Source organism: Simochromis diagramma, unplaced genomic scaffold (genome assembly GCF_900408965.1).
Source record: "Simochromis diagramma unplaced genomic scaffold, fSimDia1.1 OVJJ01000802.1, whole genome shotgun sequence".
Classification (NCBI taxonomy): domain Eukaryota; kingdom Metazoa; phylum Chordata; class Actinopteri; order Cichliformes; family Cichlidae; genus Simochromis; species Simochromis diagramma.
In genome coordinates, this window is record NW_024387492.1 from 25216591 (window position 1) to 25229354 (window position 12764).

The 12764-nt window shown below is 42.6% G+C and overlaps 1 protein-coding gene across 1 annotated transcript in view; it reads left to right on the forward strand.

Annotated features, from left to right (window-relative positions):
* The window catches only part of LOC120724827 (NACHT, LRR and PYD domains-containing protein 14-like), a 42003-nt gene extending 29299 nt beyond the window's left edge, over positions 1 to 12704 (forward strand). Inside the window, exons 9-19 of the mRNA XM_040017272.1 lie at positions 1061 to 1098; positions 1737 to 1798; positions 2108 to 2163; positions 6505 to 6539; positions 6923 to 6984; positions 8969 to 9024; positions 9290 to 9504; positions 10214 to 10479; positions 10624 to 10737; positions 10806 to 10947; positions 12137 to 12704. Of these exons, the coding sequence (XP_039873206.1) occupies positions 1061 to 1098; positions 1737 to 1798; positions 2108 to 2163; positions 6505 to 6539; positions 6923 to 6984; positions 8969 to 9024; positions 9290 to 9504; positions 10214 to 10479; positions 10624 to 10737; positions 10806 to 10947; positions 12137 to 12438 (1348 nt within the window). The 3' untranslated portion in view covers positions 12439 to 12704. The remainder of the gene's footprint in view (positions 1 to 1060; positions 1099 to 1736; positions 1799 to 2107; positions 2164 to 6504; positions 6540 to 6922; positions 6985 to 8968; positions 9025 to 9289; positions 9505 to 10213; positions 10480 to 10623; positions 10738 to 10805; positions 10948 to 12136) is intronic.
* The last annotated feature ends 60 nt before the right edge of the window (positions 12705 to 12764 follow it).

Sequence of the window (12764 nt, forward strand, 5' to 3'; positions counted from 1 at the left end):
GTAGGCCTGCAGAGCGAGAGCGAAGTGCTCTAATAGGGTGATATGGTACTACAAGGTCATTAAGATAAGATGGGGCCTGATTATTTAAGCCCTTGTATGTGAGGAGCAGGATTTTGAATTCAATTCTGGATTTAACAGGAAGCCAATGAAGGGAAGCCAAAACAGGAGAAATATGCTCTCTCTTCCTAGTCCCTGTCAGCACTCTTGCTGCAGCATTTTGGATTAGCTGAAGGCTTTTCATATAGTAAAGACTGCAGTCAGCTTGTGCCTGAGGCATCCCTTAATTCTGGGGACAGATTTAATAACCTGTTGGGGCAGTGTGTGGGGATGTGTTCACGACCTTTGGTGGTGTGTAGTGTTTGTGCTGTGCTCAGTGGTGACATATGGTCGCCCGACACTGACTCTGGGGAGGAGGAGACGGCAGGGCATTCTCGTGAGGCCCGCTGCCACCGGTGATTCACTCCATGGAAGAGTTTCCACTAGAGCACTCTCATGATGACACCCAAACAAATCCTATGACCAAGTGATAAAACCAGTTGTCATGCTACATCAACAGTCCATTCAGATTTTACCTCCTGGACCAGTTAGGCACTGCTTGCCACAAAAGTGCAATAGAAAAGGGCAACAAATCATTTGGAGTTACGCTCCACAGAAAAATCCATGTATAGGCGAATCCATAAATACTGAACCACGAATAGGCGGTGGTTGACTGCACTGGTTATTTGAGATCCTCATTGGAAGATTTAATAAAGTTAATTCAAACAAAATTGTAAACATACACGGCAGACCCAGTGGCATTTTGATGCTTTTAATTAAAGCTTTGACGGTTGCTGTCCACAATACTCACAGAGCTGCAGCTCTCCCGCTGCCCGCTCAACACTATCACAACAGCAACGGCAACCACAGGACCCAGTACAATATTTAATTCGGCGGGGCGTGATTGCAGATGCCGTGCAGGTGCGTCCGCCTCCTCTGCACGGCACCGCAGGCCACGCCCCACCACAAAAATGTAGTCAGTTTTCACTTGAGCCTTTACCTGTTAGTGTGCTTGTGTCTGCAGTGTCCCAGAGAGGTCGAGTACAACTTCCAGAGACACACGTGAGTACTGAAACTAGTACTGAGTTCTGTCATCAATAAATCTAGTTAAAAAGTGTGTTTTTGTATTTAGTTTAAAGCTCTGGAAAACACATTCTCCTCACATGTTTAAGACCGAAAACCATGAGAATACAGTCACGTTAAGAACAGTCAAGGTTAGTCCGATAATCTGAATGTGTGTATTTCATATGTTCTTTTTTACGATGATCGTGGCTCAAGAGTTGGGAGTTCGCCTTGTAATTGGAAGGTTGCCGGTTCGAGCCCCAACTTGGACAGTCTCGGTCGTTGTGTCCTTGGGCAAGACACTTCACCCGTTGCCTACTGGTGGTGGTCAGAGGGCCCGGTGGCGCCAGTGTCCGGCAGCCTCGCCTCTGTCAGTGCGCCCCAGGGTGGCTGTGGCTACAATGTAGCTTGCCATCACCAGTGTGTGAATGGGTGGATGACTGAATGTGTAAAGCACTTTGTGGTCCTTAGGGACTAGTAAGGCGCTATACAAATACAGGCCATTTACCATGATTTACTTGGATGGTCATGGTTCAGCTTTGATCTTAATGAGTGAAATGTATTTTCAAGTAGAAGGAAATGATGCATAAAAAGCTGCAAAACCTTTGTGATGGCAGCTTTTTGTCTTCTAATCTCAGTGGACTCGGGATTCGAGCTGGATCATACCACAGCAGAAACAGATCAAGAGGACGTGATGGAGGTGTGAGAACAATGACCAGGTCCTGAGGTTCCTGATCATAGATTTGTAAAATACCTGCTGCAGCTTAGTGACAAAGAGGCCATCAGCAATGAAAATTCACTCACAGTAGAAATTGGTTTTATTCCATCACTGCACAGATGTTTGTGTTACCAAGCTGCTTTTAGCTCTGCACCTGTTCCAACTTGAATGTGTAATTCCAGTCTTGTATCCTTGTGAACAGCATGCTAGAGTTAAGTTTGTTTCTTCACTCAACACTCAGTCAGGTTATTGGTCCTAAAAGTCCTGATCATGTTCCTTTCTGAATTCTAGTCTCCAACAAGCTTCCAACATGCAGTTCAAACTGAGTCTGCACGAATCTTCTACAGGTAATGACAAGAAATCCACACCTCCACCTTTTTACAGCCCATCAGGTAATGTTTTCTTTAAATTAGACTAACTTCAGCACCCTGATGTGCCATTATGTTCCCGTTAGACGATTATGCAAACAAAAAGTTGAGTGGACAGTTCCTGCCATAACACGATTGCATTGTATAAACGTGGTCATTTTTCTCCCCACAGAATGAACACAAACAACACCTGAGTGTGTCAGGACCTTAATCTCAGCACTGACTCTTCAGTGTTGCTGTGACGTAATGCATGTTGCTAGAGTTATTTGAATTTTCAGCTACACAGTTGCTCACAGTTTTTCTGATGTTTGGCAGCTTGTTACAAGCTCAAAGAAGTCCTGCCATTAATTAATTCTTCGATCTTAAATATGATCAACCTATCTCTAATGATCGGCTATGTACCACAGGCCTTCAAGCTGGCTGTAGTTAAACCTTTACTCAAAAAGCCATCTCTAGACCCAGCAGTCTTAGCTAATTATAGGCCAATCTCCAACCTTCCTTTCATATCAAAAATCCTTGAAAGAGTAGTTGTCAAACAGCTAACAGATCATCTGCAGAGGAATGGCTTATTTGAAGAGTTTCAGTCAGGTTTCAGAGCTCATCACAGCACAGAAACAGCTTTAGTGAAGGTTACAAATGATCTTCTTATGGCCTCTGACAGTGGACTCATCTCTGTGCTTGTCCTGCAAGACCTTAGTGCAGCGTTCGATGCTGTGGACCAAAATATCCTATTAGAGCGATTAGAACATGCTGTAGGTATTACAGGTACTGTGCTGCAGTGGTTTGTATCATATCTATCTAATAGACTCCAATTTGTACATGTAAATGGAGAGTCCTCTTCACACACTGAGGTTAATTATAGAGTTCCACAGGGTTCGGTGCTAGGACCAAATTCTGTTTACACTATACATGCTTCCCCTATGCAGCATCATTAGAAGACATAGCATAAATTTTCACTGCTATGCAGATGACACCCAGCTCTATCTATCTATGAAGCCAGATAACACACACCAATTAGTTAAACTGCTGGAATGTCTTAAAGACATAAAGACCTGGATGGCCGCTAACTTTCTGCTTCTTAATTCAGATAAAACTGAGGTTATTGTACTCAGCCCTGAAAGTCTTAGAAATATGGTATCTAACCAGATTCTTACTCTGGATGGCATTACCTTGGCCTCCAGTAACACTGTGAGGAACCTTGGAGTCATTTTTGACCAGGATATGTAAATATGTAAGACAAATTGTTTATGTTTCTGTTCTCTGTCCTGTGTACTGTTTGTTTGTATATGTGTCTTTCTGGCTGCTGTTACAACCAAATTTCCCCTTGTGGGACACTTAAAGGATTATTCTATTCTATTCTATTCTATTCTATTCTATTCTATTCTTCTATTCGATATGTCCTTCAACGCACATATTAAACAAATATGTAAGACTGCGTTCTTCCATTTGCACAACATCTCTAAAGTTAGAAATATCCTGTCTCAGAGTGACGCTGAAAAACTAGTTCATGCATTTATTACTTCCAGGCTGAACTACTGTAATCTTATTATCAGGAAGTCCTAACAACTCCCTGAAAAGCCTTCAGCTAATCCAAAATGCTGCAGCAAGAGTACTGACAAGGACTAGAAAGAGCGAGCATATTTCTCCTGTTTTGGCTTCCCTTCATTGGCTTCCTGTTAAATCCAGAATTGAATTCAAAATCCTGCTCCTCACATACAAGGGCTTAAATAATCAGGCCCCATCTTATCTTAATGACCTTGTAGTACCATATCACCCTATTAGAGCACTTCGCTCTCGAACTGCAGGCCTACTTGTTGTTCCTAGAGTATTTAAAAATAGAATGGGAAGGAGAGCCTTCAGTTTTCAGGCCCCTCTTCTGTGGAACCAGCTTCCAGTTTGGATTTGGGAGACAGACACTATCTCTACTTATAAGATTAGGCTTAAAACTTTCCTTTTTGCTAAAGCATATAGTTAGGGCTGGACCAGGTGACCCTGAATCCTCCCTTAGTTATGCTGCAATAGACGTAGGCTGCCAGGGATTCCCATGATGCATTGAGTTTTTCCTTTCCAGTCACCTTTCTCACTCACTATGTGTTAATAGACCTCTCTGCAGTGAATCATATCTGTTATTAATCTCTGTCTCTCTTCCACAGCATGTCTTTATCCTGTCTTCCTTCTCTCAACCCCAACCGGTCGCAGCAGATGGCCGCCCCTCCCTGAGCCTGGTTCTGTTGGAGGTTTCTTCCTGTTAAAAGGGAGTTTTTCCTTCCCACTGTCGTCAAAGTACTTGCTCATAGGGGGTCATATGATTGTTGGGTTTTTCTCTGTATCTATGAAGCGCCTTGAGGCGACTTTTGTTGTGATTTGGCGTTATATAAACAAAATTTAATATATAAATAAATTGAATTGACAGCAGTGGTTTCCACACATTTGGAGGTCGGTTGTTTATACATTTTGAAATGAGCCTTTATAATTAAAACCACCACCATCCATGTGCTGACTGACATCTGCAAAATATGCAAATACTATTTAAAAAAATAGTATAAAAATCATTATTTCATCTCTCCAGTTCCCTCTCTAGTTATTATATCTATCAAACCTAAAAGACGGCACCTTGGAAGAAACGAGAAACGAGCTTTAGTGGTCACATACATATTCATAAAGAGTACAACATGCAGTGAAATGTGTTGTGTCCGAGCTGCAGACAGGCTGCAGATGTAGCCGTGCCATTCCAGGCCATGGTGTTTGGCGTGGGGGGCCTAGTCAGGACCCATACTGGGAGGGAATCGAACTTGCAACTGCCGCTCCAAAGGTGTGTGGTCTTACCACTACACTATCCAGCTGTCCTTGTAGTAAAGTGTGCAGTCAGTTTGATGAGTATTTTGGAAATGTTTTGTGATTCCGTACACCAAATACCAATATTCCTGGTTAAAGACCAGGAAGAGAGGCTGTATCCCAATTCAGGGTCTGCAGCCTTAAAGTACGCAGCCTCAACGATCCTCAAGGGCCGCGTACTCAAAGACCGCTAAGGCCGGAAGTGCGAGGCTTGTGAAATGGGACGGTCTAGCCTCCGTTGCGCTGCCCAGGTTGCCTAGCAACCATGATACTAACAGCTGGAAACGTGTCATACAGCTTTGTTTGACAGAAATGAAGGAGAAAATCTTTTGTTCATTTGTTTGTTTCTTTCTACATGAGCTTTGATCATTCTCTGTAGGATTAAGCTCAGCTATTGAACGGCGTATATTTTAAACTAAAGGCTTTAAAACCAAGTTAGTACAAACATCACTAATGTCACATAACTTTGCCGATATGTGGCCAACAGTAATGTTTTAATGTTCTTCATTATTAAACATTTGCACATAAATAAGTGACATAATATTCAGTACTTACTTAAAGTTTACTCTTAAGGCGCCCCTCATGCGCCGTTTTTTTTCGGCAAAATTATCCACACCCACCGCCACACTATGCATTCTGGGATATGTTGGGCCACGAAGTCTACACTGCCACAGCCTTAAAATTCAGGGAAATGAAGGACGCATTTCAGGGCCGCATTTCGAGCAGCCTTTGAATTGGGACAGCCTTCGGCGCGCCGCTGTGACGTAATCGGCCTTGAAATGCGTACTTTAAGTCTGCAGACCCTGAATTGGGATACAGCCAGAGACAAGTCCCTGGATGGGAGGAGTTAGAAAGTTCATCCAACAAAAATATCTGTTGCAAATTAGACATGTGGATTGTCCACTGTCGAATAAGGGAGCAACTGAAAGAAGAAGATTCATTTTATGTGAGTCATGCACAGTTTAAAATGTGAAGGGGGTAAAACTGACCCCTTTGCAGTTTAGTTCCAGTTTGGTTACTGTGGCGCTGCAATCCAGGGCAGAGATAAGAGACAATAGTTATTTGGGATTCTCATGGGTAGCATTAATAAAGTTAGTTCAAACTTAATCGTTCTCTTAACCTGGCTGTAGCTCAGGTGGCAGAGCAGGTCAGCCACTAATCAGAAGGTTGGTGGTTCAATCCCAGGCTGCCCCCTGGCTGCATGCCAAATATCCTTGGGCAAGATATTAACCCCATGATTGCCTGCTTGATTGCCTGCTGGTGGTGGTCAGAGGGCCCGGTGGCGCCAGTGTCAGCCAGCCTCGCCTCTGTCAGTGCGCCCCAGGGCAGCTGTGGCTACAGTGTAGCTTGCCATTGCCGGTGTGTGAATGGGTGAATGACTGAATGTAGTGTAAAGCGCTTTGGGGTCCTTAGGGACTAAGTAAAGTGCTATACAAATGCAGGCCATTTACTCTTTAACTGTGGGTGTTGTGCTTGTGTCTGCAGTTTGCAGAAGAAAACGATGAGATCCACAGACACCTGTGAGTACTGAAACTCAGTTATCAAGAACGTATTAAATGATTATAAATGTTTGTGTCCTAAACTCACCACAGAAATATTTATAAGAGATTTAGTTTAAAGCTCTGGAAAAGACATTCTACTCACATGTTTAAGATCTAAAACCATGAGAAGACAGTCACGTTCAGAACAGTCGAGGTTAATCTGATAATTTGATAATCTAAATGTGTGTATTTCATGTTTTACGATGATTTACTTGGATGGTCACGGTTCAGCTTTGATCTTAATGAATGAAATGTATTTTCAAAAAAAAAAAAAAAAGAAATGTATTTTCAAGTAGAAGGAAATGATGCATAAAAAGCTGCAAAAACCTTTGTGATGTCAGCTTTTTGTCTTCTAACCTTAGTGGACTCTGGATTCGAACTGGATCATACCACAGCAGAAAGAGATCAGGAGGACGTGATGGAGGTGAGAGAACAATGACCAGGTCCTGACATTCCTGATATACAGGTTGGGCCATTTATATGGATACACCGTAATAAAATGGGAATGGTTGGTGATGTTAAAGTCCTGTTTGTGGCACATTAGTATATGTGAGGGGGCAAACTCCTCAAGATGGGTGGTGACCATGGTGGCCATTTAGAAGTCAGCCATCTTGGATACAACTTTTGTTTTTTCAATAGGAAGAGGGCCATGTGACACATCAAACTTATTGGTAATGTCACAAGAAAAACAATGGTGTGCTTGGTTTCAACGTAACTTTATTCTTTCATGAGTTATTTACAAGTTTCTCTTTGTTCACAGCCATTGACATGTCAAAGAGGTTAACACGTGAGGAGCGGACCGAAATTGTGTTGATATCTGGTGAACGCAGTAACCAGGTCATTGTAGCAGATTTCAATGCAAGACAACCTACGAGACCACCCATCTCCCATGCTACAGTTAGCAAGCTGCTTGCTAAGTTTCGTGAAACTGGTTCAGTGTTGGATTTGCAAGAAAACTGTCACTAATGAAGAAACATCAGTGGCTGTCCTAGCTTCATTCAGCAAGAGCCCACAGCGTAGCACTCGCCGCATGTCACTGGAGAGTGGCATTAGTCGAACATCCCTTCGGCAGATATTAGCTACTCACAAATGGCACCCTTACAAACTCCAGCTACTGCAGTATCTCAGTAAGGATGACCCAGATCGGCGCACAGAATTTGCAGAATGGGCAAAACAAAAATTGGAACAGGACCCTCAGTTCACGCAGAAGATTTTGTTCAGTGATGAGGCAAACTTTTATGTGAATGGTGAAGTTAACAAACAAAACCACCGCTATTGGTCTGACACTAACCCACATTGGATGGATCCCTCCAAGACTGTTGGAACAACAAAAGTGATGGTTTGGTGTGGTATATGGGGTACAACGATAGTGGGTCCATTCTTCATCAATGGAAACCTCAAGGCCACTGGATATTTGAAATTGCTACATGATGATGTGTTTCCCTCTTTATGCACTGAAGCTGGCACGTTCCCTGAGTTTTTCTAGCAAGATGGTGCACCACCACATTATGGGTGCCAGGTCCGAGCATTCCTAGATGAACAGTTTTCTGGAAAGTGGATTGGTCGTCGTGAGCCAGTTGAATGGCCCCCAAGGTCTCCCGATCTGATCCCCTTAGACTTTTATCTTTGGGGTCATCTGAAGGCAATTGTCTATGGTGTGAAGATACGAGATGTGCAGCACCTGAAACTACAGATACTGGATATCTGTGCTGGCATTTCTCCTGCGGTGTTGCTATCAGTGTGTGAAGAGTGGGAGAAGAGGGTTGCATTGACAGTCCAACACAATGGGCAGCACACTGAACACACATCAGAAACTTGTAAATAACTCATGAAAGAATAAAGTTACGTTGAAACCAAGCACACCATTGTTTTTCTTGTGACATTACCAATAAGTTTGATGTGTCACATGGCCCTCTTCCTATTGAAAAAACAAAAGTTGTATCCAAGATGACCGACTTCTAAATGGCCACCATGGTCACCACCCATCTTGAGGAGTTTGCCCCCTCACATATACTAATGTGCCACAAACAGCACAGACAACCATTCCCATTTTATTACGGTGTATCCATATAAATGGGCCACCTGCAGAGTTCCTGACTTGGTTAGATGTTGTGAAATTGTTTTTCTAACTGTGGTAATAAAGCAGTCATCATGACCTTTAGCTGTCTTCTGTGGTTTTGTGTGAGTTGCTTAGCTGCTCAGTGCAGTCCTTCCTTTAATAATAAATGAGATAGTAGGTTTGAGGTTCTTGCTCTCTCTGACTGGTTTATTTGGGTTTTTTCTATTATGATTTTCATGCAGTTTTCCTATAATTCACAGCGTGTACATCAGCTAAATTTGTTTCTTCACTGAACACTCAGTCAGGTTATTGGTCTAGCTAGCTGATGATGTTGCTTTCTGAATTCTAGTCTCCAACAAGCTTCATGCCTGCAGTTCAAACCGAGTCTGCACGAATCTGTTACAGGTAATGAAAAGAAATCCACATCTCCCCTGTTTACAGCCTCTCTGGTAACGTCTTCTTTTCATTAGACTAACAACCACGTGACTAGTATCACAATAAAGTAATCTCTGTTTGTAGCAGTTGTTGTATGTTTAATATAAAGCCAACCAGTTATAGAATGTACGCATGGGATATGACGTGAGGTAACAGCTCTAATTTACAGATCCATTTTCAGATATTTGGGTTTAACAGGTTTGCAGTGGTCATTCAGATCCTCTGTGTCACATAGTTTCAGGTGTCCTAGTCCAGGTGTGTTCCTGTGTACTCTGACTGGAGTCATGTTTAATATAAGTCAGGAAGCAGAGCTGCTGTACAGGATTGTCCAATGGGATGAGGACCTCCTCCAGCCAGCCAATAAAAAGGCTGCAAGCCCGCTTTTCAATATTGAGAGTTCAAAGGATGCAATCCGTCAGCTTCACCTCCCACACTGTGAACCACAGGAAGGTGAGCAAAGCACTGCTCATGACATGACACAACTGTTAATCCATAGTTCTGATGGCGTCCCCTACTGGCTATAGAATTTGGTATTTTTCTGCTGACTGACCATTGCTAATGTTTGCCTGACAAACATTTTAATCCAGACATCCTGCAGATCTCACTAATATTTTTATTTCACATCCACTCAGCCACCACTGTTAAGCAGAATGTAGAGAAGCAGGACCTCTACTAAGAGCAGCCATAAATTATCCTCCAACTTTCCCATTGTGGACGGTTAAAATGTCTTATGAACCACACTGTACAATTACAGTAACAATTAGGTGGTAGCACAGACCTTAGGATGGGAGGGATGTAAGGAGAAACATCTGTGCCATTGCAAGAAACAAACTTAATTTTTCAGAATAACTGAAGAAGATTTATTCATTTTTAATAAGAGGTTTCGGCTGCTCACTTATTTCCTGAGCAGTCGGTGCTGTTGATGAATCCACGCTTGATACAAACCTGATTGGGAACCTTTGAGTGGTCTTTTTAAGACCTCTGTAATAAACAATGTGCAGAAGCCAAGGAAACCCAACGACTGATTTCTAAGCAGTGTTTGATTCTTTATCTGACCCTGGACACCATATCAAGGCTTTATATCTAAAATCAGATTCACTGTCACTGTAAGGAGGTTTTGGGAGTCAAACAGATGTCTGATGGCTTTGTGTTTTCACAGCTCTGCTTTCCAACTGTCTGTCTGTAGTCCACATCTCTGCTGGTAAAATGAAGGTCCTCAAGCCTCGAAAGATCACAGACACTCACGTGATCGTGGAAGTTACTCACCTCTCTTCCTTTGGCCTCGTCTGGAACATAAAGAGGTTTTGGAACAAGGAGAAACCAGTTTCCGGTCAGGTTTTGCTGTTCCTTGAACCAATAAACTTTAGAACACAGAGACAAAACCTCAATGTGCTTCTCCTGACAAGTAACATCCCAGTGGAAGAGGTAAAGATCTATGAAAAGCTTCTCACTCAGTCCTAAAGTTTGACAGAGCTGCTGAGATATGTAGTAAACGGTTTTGTACTGATGATGAATAGGTAACACTGATCTATTTTGGATAAGCCTTCTAATTAAAATGGTCTTTTAAAGGTCAGGGTGAAATACAGAGATGCTAACTTCATCCAAGCGCCTTCCAAATGTAAACTCATCAAAGATCACAGATACACTGTTCTCTGTCCAGTTGCCTATAAAGTCCAGCCTCCAGTAAGTACTTCTGTTAATTAAACTATTCCTTGTGGTTATGAAACTCATGCTGTGGTCCTGCTTTGTAGGAAGAAGATTTTGACCTGGATTTTGGAACAAACTACCCTCCAACATTTCAGATCCGACTTCCTGCAGACACTGAAGAAGTCACAATAACAATCCAAGGCCAAACAAACACAGATGTCTGGAAATGCACTATTGATCTACCAGGTAAAACCTATATCTACATCACTCCGCCTGACATTCAATTGGAAATTATGAGTGATATATGAGTGTGCCTTTTTAGTATGCCTTATTTCCTTCATTCATGATTTACTCCCATTTAAAACATGCTGTGATGTTCTTTTATCAACTCTCATTCTGGCATCATTTGCACCGTCCAGGCCCAAAGGCTCCTTTAGATTCTAAATGCCAAGAGTAAGGCACAGCTGAGGGTCCAGAACAGTCCAAATTCCAGAAATTGATCAGTATGGCTGTTAAACCAGAGTGTCTAGGCTCACCAAATAGGGAGTCAGGAGAATGCTAGCTGCAGATGACATGCCAAGTTCTGACTGCGATGGTTTTGCAAAAATACAATGAAGAGCACTGCTTTAACTGTAGACGTAAATTAAATATCAGTTAGGTTTTGGAGGGAGGGTGAAGTTTGCAAATGTAACTCTGAGATTATTGTCTAAAATTGTACACTCAAGCTAGTAAAACAGAACAGGACTGGCAGCAGGTTTAAAGTGAAAAGCTAAACTTCATGCACTGGTGGGAATCCTGGACACAAGTGCAGTAAAGTACAGCCTCCATTCTAAATAGGACACCGATAATGAGGCCATCAGCAATAAGGTGAGTAATCAGCAATATCTCACAGGTGTGAAGCAAAAGAGCAGGAAGTCGGGTGAGCTCTGCCCCTGAAACAAACAGACCACACACACACACACACAGATAGAGGAAACAAGAGAAATAGGTGAGGCAAAGTACATAAACAGTGTCAGTCAGTGAGATGTCCACCCGAGTGCCTGATCAACAACTGACTGTCAGAAGGCACCGAAAACAAGAAAACCTAAAACATCTGTTAGTTATCGATGTGTTCCTGTTCACCTGAATCATTTTACTACCAAAAATGAACGCTGTCAGGGCAAACTCCATTATATTGTCCTCTGGAGGTTTTTAGAAGACTAATCTAATAGTGTGCTGCACATACACAAAAAACCCCAAACATCAAATGTGTTTTTAATACACGAGACACAAGCCGCACAACAGTGTCAGTATGTCACCACTTAACAGCACCAGATGTTTAGCAGGTGTGTATCTGCAGGTTACTCTGTGCACAAAGCAGTATCACATACTCACAAGCTCTGTCACACCTTCACTTCAAGTTACTGAACATCGTTTTCCTGCTTCCTGCCCCCAGAAAGAACACGCAGTCAGTCAACGCCCCAGATCCTCCCACCAGACAAGCATCTGTTTGCAGTTCGGAAGCAGTTTGTGGATCAAGTGTCAGATTCGACTGTGAACCAGCTGCTGGACAGCCTGCTCCAACAGGGAATTATAAATAAGGAAGAAATGGATTCAGCCAGAATCAAACCCAGAGCTGACCGAGCTCGAGATGTGATAGATGTGGTGCGAAACAAAGGAGAAGAAGCCAGCTCATCCCTGATTGATGGCCTCCGTGAGTTGGATCCATACCTTTCTGAAACCCTGCACCTGAGCTAAGATGAGTTGCGACTGTTCTTTAATGAAGTTATTGTAAAGCCGTACTGCTGTCTGCGTTTGGTAAATTTAAAATGAAGGCCTAATTTTCATTGTTTGTTTCTTGGTTTTGTATATTTTTGTCATCTGTTTTCCTTGTGAGCGTGCTCAGAGCTCTAATTATTCAGTTGTCTGTCTCTGATATATTTTTATGGTTTCTTTTTGTTGTTTTTTCCTGAACCTGAAATAAAACCACTACCATCATCAGTGTGTGACCTCAAACCTCAATGGCATCAGAATGAGATGCCATTGAGGCTAATGGATGTGATTGGTCGGTGACCGTCACGTAG